General features: G+C 51.0%; 1 protein-coding gene across 1 annotated transcript in view; it reads left to right on the forward strand.

The window, feature by feature from the left end:
• LOC133353379 (receptor-type tyrosine-protein phosphatase kappa-like) overlaps window positions 1–19,131 on the forward strand; it is a 189,203-nt gene that overhangs the window by 132,410 nt on the left and 37,662 nt on the right. Inside the window, 7 exon segments of the mRNA XM_061569582.1 lie at window positions 1,393–1,958; window positions 2,570–2,657; window positions 3,630–3,706; window positions 4,905–4,941; window positions 12,141–12,238; window positions 15,706–15,822; window positions 18,547–18,701. Coding sequence (XP_061425566.1) covers window positions 1,393–1,958; window positions 2,570–2,657; window positions 3,630–3,706; window positions 4,905–4,941; window positions 12,141–12,238; window positions 15,706–15,822; window positions 18,547–18,701 — 1,138 coding nt within the window.

A 19,131-nucleotide genomic window follows, 5' to 3' on the forward strand; every position in this document is an offset into this window, starting at 1 on the left:
TCCCTCCGTCAGGCCAAGCGAGAGGCCTCGTGACGTCTCTACATTTCATCCTCCACTTGGTTTCTCGCGAATGGGCGACACCTGGGCTCGCCACTGCGCTTGCCTTAAGAGCCTTTCGTGAATTGGTTCCAAAAGTCAAATAAAACGACGCAAGCTTTACATTGTCACTCATCCAGATATGACAAATTGATCTAAATGAGGGAAACCATCTGGCAGGAGACGTGGAGAACATCTCATTTTGTTCCCTCTTTAGTATGCGTAAACGGCACGTTTCTGTTCCGCATTGAACACTCGCCAAACATCTCAAGTATGACTCTCCCGAGTTTTGAGACTAAATCGGGCTCTGGTAGCCGGCAAGTATGGTGCCGGACACAGACCGAGGACAACATCCTGATGTTCTCAAAAGGTTTTGGGGGCGGTCACTGGAACCATGGCCTTTCTGAATCTACTGCAACCGTCCCAGCCAAACCAGGACGTTGGGCAGATTTAACATAACTGGGTCTGGAAACCAACTTCAGGTCCGGGCATGAGTGCTGCTGGTGTGTGCCTGGGGTGACCTGACCCTGCCTTCTGCTGCTTCTTCTGTTGCTTTTGCTGATGCCGCTCATGCTCCTCTTGCTGCTGCTGCGGCTGCTGATGGCGGTGTTACTGCTGATGCCGCCGATGCTTCTGAGGCAGAGTGCCTTGCTGCATTGACCATGCCATGCGTCATTTTCCAAGCGCAGTAAAACCCCCACAGGTTTTACTGCTCATCTCAGCGGCCGAGCGCAGTGCATCAGAATTATAGCGCAAGGCCACGGACGCGTCCCAAGCTTTTAAATTGCATTGTTTTGTATGCATTTTTATTACCTATTGGCTTTTTATGTTACGTATAAAGCACCAAATCCTTTTCAATTACGGTATTTCATTAAAAGCCTGAATAATTGGCACGTGGCCTTGTCCCCGGCAATGATTGGTGGTGGCCTGTGTGCCACCGCAACGCGTGCGTGCAACTCGAGAATGGCCAACAACGGCCGTGGCAAGGTTAAGTTAAACTGGCGTGCGAAGGTCTGACTTGTTTGATCGGTAAGCTCACTAAACAATGCTGCTACGAATACAAACATACTGCTCGGGCTATTATCATTAAAAATATATTACAGTGGAAGCTGGATATAATGACACCTTTTAGAAACACGGTTATTAGATTAGCAACACATGCGCCGGGAAACTTATGATGCGAGCATCCAGCAAGCGAGCATTTGCAGAACTGCATCTTTACGTTTGCCGTGTACAATCGACGCACGCACATCCTCACGCGAACACACCCACACACGCATGCACACATATGCATGTTCACACGGCATGCACAGCGGCTCCTCTCTCGTGCCGACCCTCGCCCCCCGCTCGTTGCAGACGACAGCCACGCGGGGCTCTCCGACTCGGGCATCCTGCTCGACCCGGGGAGCCACAGCCTCCCGCCCAGCGTCACGTCGAGCGCGCACACGCTGCCACACGCGGCGCGCGCCGGGCGCCACGCGCCGGGCCCCGAGTCCGCCTACCAAACCGGGAGCCGCGGCAAGGAGCCGGCGTACCGGGGGCCGCAGGTCTCCGGCGAGGCCTCGTACCGCGCGGGGGCCGCGCCGGGCGACGCGGCCTACCACGCCGGTGGCCGGGGCCCGGACCCGGCGGCGTACCGGGCGCCGCCGCCACCCGCCAACGACGCCGCGTACCGCTCGGGGCAGGCGGCCAACGAGGCGGCCTACCGCGCCGGAGGCCAGCAGCAGGGCCCGGAGGGGAGCTACCACGCGGGCGGGCGTGCCAAGGATGCCGGCTACCGCCTTGGGCCAGCGCCGGTGCCGGCCGGCGAGCTGATGTACCCGCCGGCGCAGATGCGCACGGCGATCCGCGTGGCCGACCTACTGCAGCACATGAACCAGATGAAGACGACGGAGGGCTGCGGCTTCAAGGAGGAGTACGAGGTCAGAGCTTCGATATTTGCATCCTTGTTCTCGCTCGCTCACTCGCTGTGTAACCTTCTTCCCCGTACTGAGAGTCCAATAGGACTTTCATTTGCCTTTGGCGGGCAGCCACATTCACACAGCCACACCATCACTTCTGAAACTGCCAGAAGGCTCGTTCAGTGACAGAAGTGGCTGAGCTGCTCATGCGAAAGTATCATCACAGAAGTGACTGTGTTTGTGTGTGTCTCACATGGGTGCCACGGTAGCCTTGATGGTTTGTCCACTGTCGCCACCTGTCCTGGGGTTCCCAAGATCGTATTAAATGTCCAGTTTCTTGTCAGTTGCTGAACAACATACCACTCAAGACAATATATCTACATTCTCACCGTATTATCTAGACTATAAAGCGGTACAAATCTGGTCACACACAGCAACCGGATAACGAGACGCATGGGAAACAGGTGCGTCATTATCCGGACGATATGGTTATTCTTCCGGTCCTGTGAGATCTCCGTGAAGCGGTTTCTTTTGGCAATGTGGCGAGGGCGACCGCCCTCCGTGCGCTCCCCCGCGTTCTGAGCGGCGCTCCATTAACGCGAGGCCGTGGTGCGTTAACGGTGTCACCGCAGAGCTTCCTGGACGGGCAGTCGGCGCCCTGGCAGGTGGCCAAGAAGGAGGAGAACCGGGGCAAGAACCGCTACGGCAACATCATCGCCTGTGAGTCCCGGCTAGCGGCGCCGGGAATCCACCGGAGCCCATCCAATGCACTGCTCAGCAGCTGTTGTGTAATTCGTTTAGTGAATGGCAAAAACAACAACAACAGCAACGACCGAAAAGTGGCCGACTCTTATATTAATGAAAACATAAGAAAGTGCACGTGGGTGTGATGCATTTTCACGTGACTTAGTTGCAAAGTTAATTAATTTAGTTTGCGGTAATTGTTCTGGGCCGTGCCACCGCGAGAGGCCGCACGCCATTCCATCATCTGATGGAATGACGTGCGGCCGCTCGCATTCATAATAATAATAATGTGATCCCTACAATGGGGCCGTTGAATATCCTATCGGCCCAGGTATAATTTCCTTCCTTTCAAAATTGAATCCTTGAGGGGGATGGGATTGTTGGCGGAGAGACCTTGCGCATCGCTCTCAATCTTCCCAGCTTCCACATCTCACGATGGCGATGCACACGCATGGTGCCCAGCGTTTGTGAGCCAAGGGTTAGTGGATCACGTACACATTTGTGAAACTCTCAAACCCGTTGGCCAGGAGATGGGAGTGGGTTCATGATCCCATCTGCTCCCCGTTCAATTCCAGGCTCTTCTTCTCTGCCTATCACTGACTGTCCTTTTATCTTTATAAAATAATAATAAATGTGACTCCTTTCCCCAGAGCGGTCATGTCCCACTGCGTGGAACAGCACCTTGAGATGCGCTTGCATTGAGACGGTATATAAATACAAATTGTATTGCCATTGTAAACCCTCGTACGTGTGGGGTTTCTCTGGGTAATCGAGTTTCCTCCCACACAGAACACTCCTCAAAAATTGCATTGGCCAAACATCCGACTGCAGGGCCCTCTTGAAGGGTCTAGAGAGTCAACGAAGCGTGCCTGGATAAATGACTTGCATTACCTTGGATATATCAATGACGCCACGACCCCTCCCCCGTGCTTCTTTGCACTCCCCCAGACGACCACTCCAGGGTGTTGCTGCAGCCCTTGGATGCCAACCCTCACTCCGACTACATCAACGCCAACTTCATCGACGCAAGTTCCTTTCACCTAACGGGCAGCGCACGCGCGTAGAAGACGCGGGGACTGTGACGCGCGCGCGCATCATTAGCTTGGAAATAGATTGCATCGTCACAGCCCTAACGCCCAGGAGACCCACTGGCATGTTTAACATCAGTGCCGCCCAAATGTTCCTGGAGGCCCGGAGATGGAGGCCCAGGGCGGAATGGCATGCGGGGCTAGCCGCTAATTCAAAGCGGAAAAAAACATCCCCTCTTTTGTGTGAGGCCTGGGGAAAGTTGCCCATTAAACCTCCAACCTCTCTCGAGGTGGCCCTGTGTAACAAACCAAACGACGACGATGATGAAGAGGATATTTTTAGACGATAGCAATATTGTCTGATTTGTATTCCGAGTGAGCCATAGATTTGTTTTGAATTGTTGTGGACGTAGTACATTGTAAGGACACGAGTACATCCCTGTGTTCACAACACGCTTGGATAACAGTGTCTTCGCTCATGTAAATCAAATGAAGTGCAACAAATAAACACGAAAGTACATTCCCGCTGAACACCAATTAATACGAATCATGCGTGCTTACAAATTTGAGTCGTAATTAAAAAAGAATTCGCATTTCTCGGAAACAAAGTCACGGAATGACGCGCCAGATAAATTAAATTCCCGTTGAATGCGTGTGTGCATGCGCGTTCTCAAATTTATAAAAAGATCGTAGCGACGACGTTGCATATCCAATTATGTGGATGCTGCCTCGCCCGCACTTGCGCCGAGATGCAGGCTCGACTCCCTCCTTCCCCTAAAGCGCCACTTACCCCCTGAGGCTTGCGTGTGGGGTGCGCGGGACGCATGTTCCCGTTTTCCCCATTCTCGCTAGCTCGATTCAACTCACAAAAAAAATAATAAACCACAATGGTAGCGCTCCTACACGACAAAAAGCGTTCGTGACACTGAGGTACGCCACAGCCGTTTCTGCCTAATCGCTGAGCTCTGCTTTATTGTCGCTTCCGCGGGTATCACAATTTGCTTACGTTAAAAAACAGACAAGTAAGCATGTAACCATTATGGTTCGGCACCTTGTGGTGTCAGCGCTGCTAATTGCCCGCGTCTCCCTCCGCGCTGCCGCGTGGGTGCTGGGCGTGATGCGGGCGGGATGCTCGCTGCTCGCTCTCGCTGCTGCCTCGGTGCTGACTGTGAGCTCTCCGTTTGTCTCTGTTCAGGGCTACCACAGGCCGCGGCAGTACGTCGCAACGCAAGGTACGTGGGAATGATGGCGGCTCGAGCCCAGGGTTCTCTCTGCACTTTGTCTTGTTCTTGTTGTCGTCGCCAAGTAACTCCCCACCGCCAGGTGAAGGCCTCCCCAATTCTCTCCCCAATCCATCCTGTCCGGTCGTGACCTCCGACCTTTGTGATGTTGTCTTGCTGCTGCCGCCGCTGTTGCCGCTATCTCCTTCTGCTTCTCCTCCCTTCTCTTGGTCTCTGCTCCAACGGAGTTATTTTAATTTCTCATCTCTCGTCAGCTGCTCTCATGACCTCATGACTAGTGCTGCCCAATTCCACTTGATTTCCGTTGCTTTATCAGCTGCATAATCATCATCGGTGAGCCCTGTTCTTTTCATCCTATCTTAATTTCTTAAACTATCTAATTGACTACCTCCTCAACGTCTTATTTCCATAAATCTTGAGAAAACATGGAGATGTTATTACAACTGGGAAGTGTTGGGAATCTATACAGCACTTAGCTGTGTTGTGCAATGTTGGACTCTGCCATTGGTGATGTGGAATTAAACTTGGGCCTCGGAGGGTCAGAGGGCCCGTGTTGTATGCTGCACCGTGCCACGACAAGCGATATGGCGGTACTGAGTGGCACGGCACCTGGGTGTTGTGGTACGAGGTTAACAGTGGCACAGGCGTCGCACGGCAGGTGCGTGGCAATCTTCTTCACCGATAGACTATTGAGATTATCCCAGGGTGGGACTGCGATCACCAATCTCAAACCACGGGCCGCAGCGTAGTAACGCTACCACCTGCCTCCATCATTTCGCCGGCAGATTTTCAGATATTCACCTGAAGCCATCCACTGGCTCGCTTGCCATTCCTCACATGGACGTGCACTCATATTGCTGATCATCTTTCCATCCGTAAGGAAACAGTGGCACAAAGCTTGCCCTACCTTGGGATCGAGGTCACAACAGAGGATTTCTGATTCCCGATCCCCATTCTCCCGTCGCTCCTTCGCCCCTCTCCTCTCGCTCCCCTCCCCAACCTGACAAAAGCCTCGGTTTTTTCGCCGCCTATTAACTCGGTCCATATTTCGGCACACTTCGACGCAACAAAATGTGTACATTAGGCCGCGGCAAATAACAATTTGCATAATTTGCTGTGCGTGGGTGCGGGGTGGGGACACAATAGAAATCGTTTATAATGAACTGAAAGCTTATCCTCCGTTCCACTCGGTTATAATGAGGTTCTGCCGCTGAGCAGCGTCCTCTCTTAGCAGTCAGGCGGCGTATGCGCGCGGGGTAATGGTATTAAAAGCACCCTGGGCTCCGTTCCCCAACGCTTGCTGAGACGCGCGGTGTACATAGCAGGCAGCAGCAGCAGCAGCAGCGCTGTAAATTAATGGCCCATTACCTCGTGCTTAATAAACCCCCGACGCGGCTGAAGGCTTCACGGGCCGCGAGCTCCGGGCGCCGCGCAGGGCAGCGAGCGGCGGTTCTCTCCTCCTCGTCGTCCTCGTCGTCGTTGACGCCACCGCCGCCCCGCGTGTGTTCGTCGTAGAGATTTTGATGAGTGATCAATACCCCATTTTACTTTCGTTTTCGTGTCGTCTGAGATTTATGGCCGTATTGTTCTTGTTAAAAATATAAATAGTAATTTCATTTAGAAAGGCTTTTTTTTTTATTCCGGCATAATTCGAATCCGCTTTGCAAAAAAATCCGTTTGTCACTCCCCCCCCCCCGCACTGCGCGTGCTCCCAGATGTATTCAATTAAACAATGGGCGAAGTTCTGTGCACAAATGAGTGCATTTCATGAAAATAATGGCCTGGAATTTTGCTCAAAAAGTGTGGGTGGTTGGCATTCGTGCTGCGAATTAATTATTTTTTTACTTTAATCCTATAAAAGGTAGTGACGTGCGTCGTGCAACTTGTGATGAGATGAATAACAATGCTGCCGTAATGCGCATTTAACATTTGCAATTTTCATCATACTTCCCTAATTAATGTAATGTTCGTGCGTTCTTTCATTTTAAGCGATTGCTTTTACATTTGTTCCATTGTTTTGAGACAATCCACTGGCTGTGGCTGCCATTTTATTTATTTATAAAGGCATCGTTCCCATATTTGTTTCTCCCCAAATGAAAGTATATTTTAGAGAACCTATCATTCACGCGGAATTTTTGGAGAGTGTATCTTATCAGCAGCTTTGGTTCAATACAAGCAAACTCTGGTACTGGTTTTGGCATTCAATGTCTCATCAGCAGTGTCAGGCTTGCGTCAAACAATGCTGGTGAACTGCCCAAACTCTATATGCGAGGATCAATTTCGGAGCTTTCTTTTTTATGTCATTCTAAATTCTTTGAAAAGCCTCTTTAATTGGCACTTTAGTCAATTTTTTGCCAAAGCAATACCTTGTATGTCTGACGAAATCCACTTACTGCACATGACAGTGCCCATAGTACCAAAGGAAAGGCAAAAGTAAACATTTAATGAGGACATCTCCGACTTTAATCCAAACATCAACAATCTTAATTTTGGAGCTTTCGTGACTACGTGTTCTCTCTCTGTGCATCTTTATGATGTATGTCTGCTTATATGTCTGTCTATAGTTTTCTGGTTAGATTTTTGTTGCTATTTCTTTTATACCTGATGACGATTGCTTGTGTTGCAATCGAAACGTCGTAGTATGCTATTATTTAATTTATTATTTTATCTTTATACGTGACTTTACCGAAAGAACCAAAGAATAAAACATCAACAAATGAGAGCAAACCAGCAGAGCGGAGATGAGTGTTGTGAGTTGTCGTCTGATGGTATCTGGATTTCCCACTCAATGCCACTCGACTGCAATAGTCAGCACACTGTGACTTGCAATCCAGAGGGCACCGGTTCAATTCCATCTCTCGGCTCGGCACTTGAAACAACGGGGCAGGTGATTAAATCATCCTGCCACCTCTGCCCAGCAGCAGCATAAATGAGTGCAACACCGTGAGTTGATGGGCAAGCCCCGTGTTGTGGGGCCTGTCCGCTACGAGGCCAAACACCCTCGAGAGGGCCTTTGTGTAAGGCTTACTCTCGTGCCGGGGTTGATCCCAATCAACATTTGCCCAAGGTACACATTCTGCAGCTCCTGTGTCCTCTATTCATGTAATAATTGTTTTTTTCAACGAGCGAACAAGATGTTCGTATGTGACTTTTGTTTCGCCCGTACTTATCGGGAGCCCAGCTTGACATCCTTCTTTGTTCACTTTGTTGCATTGCAATTGCATGTTTCAATTACACTCTGTGCCAAAAGATATTCGTTTGCATCTTCCGCAATTAAAGGCGCACACGTACATCTGTGCAACAATTTTGACAAAGTATTCTTTTGAGCAGAGCGTCCGGACAAACTCAGCTCGAAGTGGAGTGGGCTTCTTCCGTGCACGCAGCCAACTTGAGGGAGCGGTTCGTGAGCTCAAACAATGGTGCCTCGCGGCGCAGCGGCCCCCTCGTTCAAACCGGATGGCTTTGGCGCTTTTGAAAAAAATAAGTTACCGAGGGTTACGGACGTGCACGATGTAAATGGATTCATGCAAACAACACCGTCGCTAATTGAATGCGGATCGAGCAGAAATTACATTTTCGGCGGTGAGTATCGCACACGCTCACTTCTGATTTGTGTGCACCCAGGGGGAGGGGAATAGGCGGTGCGGTGTTAGTGCGGTGTTAGTGCGGTGTTGGTGCGGTGTTGGTGCGGTGACAGCGCTGTGCCGGCGGCGCCCGTCTGGCTCTCCCCCTCGCTCCCCCTCTCCCGCGCCCCCCCTCCCTCTCCCGCACCCCTCCCTCTCCCGCGCCCTCCCGCGCAGGGTTGCGATTTCCGCATGGAAAATGCGGAAGGAGGGTTCAAATTTTCCCGCATTTTTGCTAAAGTCAACCGCAAACGGTGGAAAGACAACTCCTATGACCGCGCGCTTTTAACAACACGTTAATGCGTTCTATTGGAAAGGATACATCATGTACATGTGCTCGTAATCACGGCTCCGCATTTGAATAAAGTATGTGGTTCTTGTGCGGAAATGCGGAAATCATATATTCATTCCAATCAGTAACTCAAAGCCCTACGTGATGCTGGGCCTTGCATGTATCCTTTCCAATAGAACGCATTAACGTGTTGTTAAAAGCGCGCGGTCATAGGAGTAGTCTTTCCACCGTTTGCGGTTGACTTTAGCAAAAATGCGGGAAAATTTGAACCCTCCTTCCGCATTTTCCATGCGGAAATCGCAACCCTGCTCCCGCGCCGTGGTCCCGGTGATGCCGGAGAAAAGCCGACTCAAAGCTCCTGGGCGTAGCAAATGGCGCCCGATACACCGAAACGCATAGCCGCCAAAAGAGTTGCCACCTCTGAGATACAATCTGGGATGTATAGCGCAAGGACAAGGATATATCGTGGAATCCTGCATGTAAATGCATTGTCTCCATCGGTGGATTGTTACGCAACTGATAAAAAACGAGATTGACAAAAATCCCGGGAAGACTTGTCGATATCCCAGCAACAGCAGCTACATCAAACAGTGGAAGTCCCTGGGTAAATCAAGACAGGTGGCAAGCCCAGCTGCCGACGCGAAATTAATGGACGAAATGAGTGAAGTGTTTTGTTTGTCAGCTTAACCTCGACTATTTGCCACGGATTCTGGTCTCCGAGCTTGCTGAAGGAGAAATGAATGTGGATCCGAAGGTGCGAGAGAGTGTGTCACAGAGGTCACTCACAGCACTTAGCCCGGCAGTGAGCAAGGCGAAAACAAAAGGGGTCCCTTCTCTCTGTCTGGGGCTCGAGATGCAGCAGCCTCTGTAGCTTCAGAGAGGTTGGGGGGGGGGGGGGTTAGCCTCGAATGAAAAAGGCTCAACCCCCCTTTCTAATTCTTATATCCAAGTCCAACATCGTTGGCATAGAAGTTCAGCACGACGACGCGGCGGGCGTCACAGCGGCCCCTCGTCCACACGGCGGCCGGGTCCCCTAGCGGAATGCACGCGAGACGAACGCATGGAGCGGCGTTACTCGCTTTAGCTCTAGATTTGAAGCTTTCGTGACTGCAAGGATTCATACTCTTAGGTTTTTTCGGTAAAGTCACGTAGGTAAAAAATAAATAAATATCTTTTTCATTTTTTATTACTCGCTTTAGCGTTTAACGTTCACTCGCAATTTCTTAAACCTTTATTTTTTATATTGCCCTACTTTAAAAACGGTCCCTGCGTGAGGTTGGCTGGTTGGGCTCGGACAAGTTTGTTCAGACCGCGACGAGACGACTGCCACTGCTGCCCATGAAAGACCAAAGCGTGGCTGACCGTGACAAATGCGAAATCAACGGGGGTCGGCACGAAGATGAGATGCTGCAATGCGCCGAGGAAGACCTAAACATGGCAATTAGCTACAAATGTGTACAAGATGATTTACTGATCTCACTGATTGGCTGAGCTGATTATAGCGTAGAAGAAGCATTTATTTGCACGCTCCTCCACCAGCATTTGACAACGAAGAGCACGTGACTGAATGTTTGGCTGCGTTGGTCGGCGACGCGAAGAGAGCGACCGAGAGGCGACGGGAACTCCACCGACTGCCGTCCACGAGGTGAATACAATCCAAGATGGTGACTAAATTTACACTCTTGGTAAAAAAAAAATCAAATAACTGAACGGAAAAAAAATAGCAACACCACCTCCGTCTTCGGATCAGAGAGCAAACATTGAAATCTGCCGTTGCAAGACACTCGTGCGGGGGTACCCGCGGAGATTACACAACGGCATCTGAACGGCTGCCCGTGTGTCTGGGACGTTTTAGTGGCTCTGGCAGGAAATTGTTAAGCCCTCTGCCAAGGGTGACGTGAGGTTTATCATCGTTGCACAACCAGTTATTACAATAATAAATAGCTCTGCAGTTTCTCCTCTCTCCTGAGTGAGAGACGTATTACCCTGCCGCCTCCTGTGTGCGTGCTTGCGTTTGTGTGTACGTGGGGAGCGGTGGCGCAGTGGTTAACGCACTGCACTGTGAACCTATCAGCCCGACTGTGATTCCAAGCCACCGCTAACAAAAGAGTGGTATGGATCTCCCCCAGGTTGACTCAGTCTTAAATCAGTACCTGGTGTGGTGAGTAAACGTCAGCACTGTACACTGTGACAACCTTCACAGGTGCTTGCTGGCAGCACTTGCCTCAACAGCCTATAAAGGCTTTATGGGGGATCTCTGTGCTTTGTGTATGTATGCACAAAGTAGGTGTTGGAACAATGGATTCTACACGGTAGTCTATTGCTAGGCATTCGTGTCTGTGGCAAGTGCTGCCTGAACTTGTCCTTGACTTCCCCTAGGTTGACTCAGCCTTAAATGAGTACATGGTGTGATGTGTACAAATCTATACTGGAGATAGAAAAGCAAAGATTGTGGTGCCGGATATACCACACTATATAATGCCATGCAAGCCTTAATAGGCACTCGCTAACTGCATATGCATTTAGACCCAAGGCAAACAGAAGGAATTGTCTTTTACACATATAGTATGTATAATGTGGTCGCGGTGTATGTGTGACACTTAAATATCAATAATTAAAAAATCTAATTACCGATTGCACGACAATATTTTATCAGTTCACTTGCGGAATGAAGTCGCGGAATGAAATTGGTGTAGTGGTGAACCGTAAATAACATCCAGTGGCAAGCCTGGCTCATCACGGGCACTGCCCTGCTCATTACAGCAGTCTGCTGCTGCTGCTGCCAAATCAATCTGGCTCAATCTCTGCCGCACCGCACGAGAAACTCACAGCTCAGAAAGATACAGGTGAAGAAAGCTAGCAATGCCCCCCACGTGTGTGTGTGTGCGCACGATCGCAAACAGCACTTGCCCCAACAGTCTATTGAGGTTCTACGGGGGATGTGTCTTTGTACACGTGTGGATTGTAGTCTCGTGGTTCGCGCGGTGTGCTAGGAGCTTGGTGACTCGAGTTCGAGGTCCACTCAGAGCCAAACATGAGCGAATATTTGACCTGGTCCTGGGTAGTGAATATCCTGGGCCTCCCCTAGATCTACGCGGCCTCAAATCACCACATGGTGCCGTGTATCAACAGCAGCACTGGGGAGACAAAGGTGGCCGGGGGTGGTGCTTGGCCACCAACACCTGGGGTTCCGTGTTGCCTTACATCGGTGCTCACAAGCAGCACTTGCTTGAAAAAGTCTGTTGAGACTATACGGGGGATCTTTGTCTGTGCAGGCCCGATGCAAGAGACGGTGTACGACTTCTGGCGGATGGTGTGGCAGGAGAAATCGGCCAGCATCGTGATGGTCACCAACCTGGTGGAGGTCGGCAGGGTGAGTACAGCCTCGGCCTTCCGGCTCCTTGGCCTCTCCCGTGCAGAGCCGCCTTTTCTTTCATTTCACTTTCCTCATATTTCCATGAGGGAAAATTATTTTACATCGCCAAGATAATGTTTTGGCAGAGAATATGTCACGCTACGCAAAGTTATTTTTTATCGTTTATCTTGCGAGTTTGTTTACGAGGGTCTGCATTTAATTGGGGGTCGCTGGACAATTTCTGGAGTTTAGCATGCGTGACATCCTGCCATGGCATCATGCACAACTGAAACTCGCAATGGTTGCGAGTTATAACACGAGGCCAATTTATTTTAACCCCCCCCCCCCCACCTGTCCAAACAGCAGTATACATGGGTACACAACAGTTAGTCGATTGACAGATGATGCGTGGTGTGGCAAAGTGTGGGTATTCCACTTCTATCAAGACATCTGGTAAAGTAGGCAGACCCAACACCATCGAGAGAAGCTCCCTGGAGGGGCTCTCTGGCGCTCCCTCTAGTGGAGGCTTTTCCGCGAGCAGTGGCGTGAGCAGGAAATTGCAGGGTTGCTCCTTAACCTTTCTAGCAGCCGTGAAGGTGTCGAGCTTCATCGGTTTGCGTATTTTGTCCGAGGAGCTCTCGAACGAGCGGAGCAAATCGCGCACGTCTCTGTCCAGCCGCTGAGTGAGATCATTGCCAGCTGCGGCTGGAGCTGTTTAAACATTGACGACGCTCGCTCAGAGTTTGACGGATAATTGGGGCTGCAAGGCGAGCGCGGTTAGCGAGCCGCTGTCGCCGCCTGCGCCCCCGCTGGCCATGCGGCTCGACGTGCGCGTGAATCCGCACGGCCGTGACGCGCCGTCCTCGCCGTGCCCGAGTTGCCTCGTCTAAAGCTCGCCGGAGACCGGCGGCCGCTCGCTTGGCGGATATTAAGGACGCTGCCACGGCGGTGCAACGATTAGCGCAATGGATTCACATTCTTGGTTCTTTCGGTAAAGTCACGTAGAAGGGAAATTATAAAATCATAAAAATATTAAATAATAAAATTCTCACGACGTTTCGACTGCAACACAAGCAATCATCATAAGGTGATTTATTTTTTATTTTTTTCAATTTATCTTGCTGTGGATTTCACACCTGATGATGATAGCTTGCGTTGCAGTCGAAACGTCGTGATAATTTTATTGTTTTATATTTTTATTATTGTATTATTTCCCTTATACGTGACTTTACCGAAAGAACCAAGAATATGAATCCCTGCAGTCACGAAAGCTTTGAATCAAATTTTAGCGCAATGGACTTAAAATCCGTTCCATTCGATCTCCCGGTACGGCAGTTGAAAGAACGGTGCAAGGTTCTTAAATGCCTCCTGTCCCTGTCCACCCGGCAGTTTAAACGGATACGCCATGGTAAGTGATCTCAGCAGTTCCGGCACGGTGGGGTAACGCATAAGTGATCCCACCTCTTCCAGGACTTGTAGCCAGAGGGGCTTTCTAGAGCTCCCCCTCGTGGATGACCTTCCTGCAGCAGTGGTGCGAAGAAGCAGAGCCAGGGCCGCACCTTTACCTTGATACAGATATAATGTTCCACTTGTAGAAACAAATTAGCAGCACCGTTGATTTATTTCTATTTGCCTCGGTGTAGCTGTTCAAACGAAGCCGGTAGCTTTCTTTGCAAATGGAGATTGTAATGGTGGTGTGTGTAATACATTCTGTAACTCAGTTTGCTCTTTAACAATTAATTCTCAACGCGTGTTCTCAAAAAGTCATTTTCTAATTCTTGTGGTTAGCTCTTGACTCGCACTCACTCCCACTTAGTTGCATTGTGTTGCAAATCATATGGGGGCCGCACGTTATGTGCCGAGCGCACAGAAGTAAGCTTAACAAATGAAAACATAAAAATCTAGACGCGCGCAAATGCGACCGGTGATTACAGCTAATTGCCAGCAGCGATGATGAGTATCGCAAACGACTGATTATATCAAGATGCTCCGCGACTGCCAAGACCCAAGTTGACCGAAAGCACGGAATGTTGTTTTTTCTTCACGGATTACGGCACCACCTCGTTTATAGTTAATATCCAGTCAACCTAAAACGCCCTAATGAACAGCGGAAATCCATCATTTTATTTTTCCATGGAAGTGCCCCGGCAGTCGAGCGCTATGTGTTGCTAGATTTCACGATAATCCTTAAAAAAAAAGTTTAACCGTTCACCAGCTCGATATTGGTCATTCTAACACATGGCTCAGGGTTCCTTTGAGTCCAAGCACACCGCGCTCCTGCACTCCGACACGCGTTTGTGATTGAGGATCGCAACCAAAGCGCTCTTCTTCATTACCGCTGCGTAGCCATCCGACGGGTGCTTTGATTGTGCCACGTGTCGTTCGGCACGATGTCTGACGTTTTGCTCGGCATGTGAGGAGCTTCTTCGGGATTTTCTGTGATTGTGAAGACCAAAAGACCCTTGGCGAATTGTCGGACATCGTGCCAACACCAGCGTGCGGTACAGCACGGAAACGCCACAGAGGGTTATGCTTTCCTGAATTCCTCAACGAAAGCAGAGTAAAACTAATATACAAGCTTGTTTACCACAACTCGCGGAATACGTGTCCAGGCTGGATTACTTCAAGGAAACAGCCTTGAACATTTGCGGGCCGGTTAAAGTATTTCGTTTTCCACTGTATAACCAAGCCGTGCCAGGGCCATGGCTCTGGTGCCACCAATTTTTTTGTCCCACTCTAAAACTCAAGACATGTTACTGATATCACGAGCAATGAACGAGCCTCGTCAACCAGGCCACTGGCCCTGCTTGGACATGAACCAGGTGCACATGTCATAGTTTGGTTCTGGCTCGGCTCGGCATATAACCAATGGAAAAACCACTCGTACCGGGAGGGTCGTGCACTGCATATGGCTGTAATGCATCAGTGAAAAGAGGTTAATACACGTCACATGTGTGCCAGCAAGCCACGCAGAGGAGCGCGCTTGATCGTATGAGGCCAGCTGGCTGCTTGCTATGGGGAGGGAGGGTTCCGCATGGCACAGGCATGCAGGGAGAGCAGAAAGAAAGCATCTAAAGTCGGAACATTGACTACGGAACGTGGCGTTATGCTGCATACGCATGGACAGCTGTTTGTCAGTCCACTGCTGGATGATAGACGGGCGCGCACGGAGCCAGCTGAAGGAAACCGGGGCCACCTCGCATCTCCGCGGCGCTAGGGTGAGCGACGTGGTTGATTGAAAGCGTCCAAAGAGCTCCCATTAGCCGGCCATTACACCGCTCGTCCCAGTCGACGAAGGCCCCCACTCCGTGCCGCAGCCACGGTCGGGGCTCCGCTGTCCAGTAGCGAAAGACCGTGTGCGGCTTTACCTGGATATATATTTTTTTAAATCACGGTTGCCGAGAACAGGTACGACGGCAGCATTCTACCATTTCTTGGCCTCGGCAAAGCGGTGCGAGCGCTCGTGCCGCGTTCTGTGTTCGCAGGTGAAGTGCTACAAGTACTGGCCGGAGGACGAGCAGGTCCACGGCGACCTCACCGTCTCGCTCGTGCACACCGAGCTGCTCGCCGAATACGTCATCCGCACGTTCACCGTGGAGAGGGTGCGTGTGCGTGTGTGCGTGCACATGCGCGTGCATGTGCGTGCGTGCCCCAGCAGCCACGACGCTCTGTGGCCACGGCCGGTGGTGCCTACGTGGGCGTGGGTCGGCCCTGTAGTTTGGGATGGGGTGGGGGGGGGGTCTGGAGCGGGCTGGATGAGCCCCTCCTCCTTCTAAATTATTGTTGTCGAGCCAAATAATGTTGGTACTTTATTCAGAGGGTCGATTGGACGAAGTGAATTGGTGCAGTTAATTAGTGCAACAGATTCCCAAAGCCACGTGCTGCAGTGAGAATGCAAGCCCAATGTTGACTCCATCTACATGTGTCAACCATAACAGAGTACACTGTTGGTGGGAGCGATTTGAGCATTAAAAACAACGGCCTCGCTGAGTTGTTAATATCTCACAATAGAGCATAGCGTATCAGCAGCATGTTCGCCACTTTGAAAATTGAGCGCACTGACTACGGATAAAATATGCCCTGCACAATATTGTATATAGAGACCTGCACACACTCACAAACACATATACACTTTTAGAGAATAAGATGGCTGATAAAGAAATTATGCAGATAAATTTTGATTCATCATTGGTGGACGTCACTGGTAATTTGGCCAAAGATGATGAGGATCTGGCAGCACGACAATGGATTCTGTACTCTATTTGTGCGCAGCTTTGAGTGTCACCCTTTTGTACGCGCCTGTGGGTGGTACCCCAGAAGCCTTACACTCGTTCATGGGAATTAGTCAAACATCCCAACGTAGCAGCAGCACCTTCCTGAAATTGTCCTGGGATTCAGTAAAGGTTTGTTATCATCATGCGCCATTGTCAGTCCACTACTCGATGGCCTCCCCATGCCACTGCCACCTCTCCCTGTCATGCAAAGTTACAGCATCTCCCTAGCACCTCCACGTGAACTGATTTCATCGCTCCATCTCCAAGGTGGGGGTCTTTTCGTTTGCATTCCGTTCCTTGACCGCCACTCCATGATTAGTCTTCACAGTGGGGCCATCATCCCTTTGAGTGAGGGCGTCTGGCTCAAGTCCTGCTCTCTTATGACGCAATAGATGTGTTTACTGGGATGCATTACGAGGAATGATGATGATGACGATGTTGTGTTTATTATACACATGCACGCGGCCTGCATTGAATGTGTGCGGTGAGTGATGATTGCATAATGGTTTGAATAGTGGAACCGTTGCAGATATTCATTCTATGTAGATAGAGTGAAGAGGGGTATTTGCGTTCAGGCGGTGACACAATGATGAAAACCTTGACACGGGTGATGAATGCTGCGAATGCACCACACAAATAATAAGTAAATAACTCTGCAGGCCACTGCACAATGCTGCGAACATCGACCAAGGCCATGACTTGAAAAAATACTTCTTTGCATATAAAAACGGCACTCAATTTGCACACACACTCACACATACACTCAGCAAAGACAAAGATGTTCCGTGTAGCCTTATACACTGGCTGGGGAAAGTGCCATTCGTGAGAACCGATTTAGGCCGGCACAGCACACAAGGGGGGTGATGTGGCCAGTACCATGGCCGGCCCCCTCCGTCTCGCCAGTGGTGATGTTTACGTGCCGCACCAGGCGCTCGATTAAGGTCGAATTGACCTCGGGGAGGCCCAGAACAGGTCAAGATAAGCCCGTCACTGATGCTGTCTGTGACTGGGAATTAAGCCCAGGAAGCCAGGTCCATTATTCGGTTTGTGTCCACCTCTTTCACCTCTCTCAATACAGATGCATGCACACCCAAAAAGGCAAATGCTGAAATCCTCCCTGTAGCCTACATAGATTGTTGAGGCAAGAGCTGTTGGTGAGCACCTATTAAGGCCAGCACATTGCACAAAGGGCTGGGTGTTACCAGCTCCACTCCCGATAACTTCTGTGTCCCCAGTGCTGATCTTTACACAAAGCATCGGCAAATCATTTCAGGCTCTTGACCTAGGGGAGGAACCTATGAAAAGGTCGGGACAGCGCACGAGTGAGTGGTATGGCCAGAATAAAAAACGCACACGGACATACGCATTCACGAGTACGCGCGCACGCACCACATCGCAGTTTGTCAGATGCTCTCAAACCACCCAGCACGGAATCGTGTTTTTTTTTTCCACGGCGCATTTCGGTTTTATTTTTCAAAACAAGAACTGAAGCGTGACCCTGCACAAGTCGCCCACTTTCAGGCAACCAACACACGCACGCACACACACATACACACGCACACACAAAGATAAAAGACAAAGATCTCCCGTATAGACTTAACAGACTGTAGGGGCAAGTGCTATTAGCGAGCACCTATGAAGGCCGGAACGGTACACGAGGGGGTGGGTGGCCAGCACCACGCCCGACCGCCTTTGTCTCCCTAGCGGCGATGTTTACACACCGCACCAGGTACTCATTTGAGGCTGAGTCGACCTAGGGGAGGCCCAGGACCGGTTCAAATAATCGTCACTGGTGTTTGCCGTGAGCGGGAATTGAACCCGGGTCGCCAGGTTCATAGTGCAGCGCGCTAACCACTACACTACCGCTCCCCACCCGCACACACACACATACACACGCACATAAAACGGGTCGATAATTCCATCGGCGTCTGAGGAATGTTCAAAGACACCGGCGCAGGCGGCCTCGCTGCACCCCCTCACCCCATCCCCTCCCTGGGTGGCGCTCGGTGGTGGACGGGGCCGTGGACGTGTGTCGCCCGTGCGCGCGTGCAGACGGGATACTTTGAAGTGCAGGAGGTGAAGCAGTTCCACTTCACGGGCTGGCCTGACCACGGCGTCCCCTACTACGCCACGGGGCTGCTCGCCTTCATCCGCCGCGTGCGCAGCCTCAACCCGCCCGAGGCCGGCCCGGTCGTCGTCCACTGCAGGTGCTCCCTCCCGTCCGCCCCTCGCAGCGCTCCGGGTCTCTCTGCTGTGGCGCGGTGGTTAGCGCGCTCCGCCGCGAACCCCCGCGACCTGAGTTTTCGAGTGATGTCTGAACCCGCCTTGGGGTCTCGCATCCGCCCTTGTCCGACCCGCACTGACCGGCGTGGTGAAGTATGGTCAAATAATCCCGATGACGGAGGACCACGTCCAGCGGTGGGTTGAGAAAAGGTTACACGCTGAGCATCCTGAGTGCCGTCATCATCCCTAGGCACGGTTGAGCATGGTTAGCACTCGGATGGGAGACTGCCTGAGTATCCCGCAGTGTTGCAGCTTCGGTTCTGCGAGGGAACCAGGAGAGCATCTGTAAAGCGATCTGTGCAGAGCTTTTGTTGATATCCCCTCACATTCATGGCTCTCGTCACCTGGTTTCCT

Source organism: Lethenteron reissneri, chromosome 43 (genome assembly GCF_015708825.2).
Source record: "Lethenteron reissneri isolate LAM-NWPU_2019-01 chromosome 43, ASM1570882v1, whole genome shotgun sequence".
In the NCBI taxonomy this organism is placed as follows: Eukaryota; Metazoa; Chordata; class Hyperoartia; order Petromyzontiformes; family Petromyzontidae; genus Lethenteron; species Lethenteron reissneri.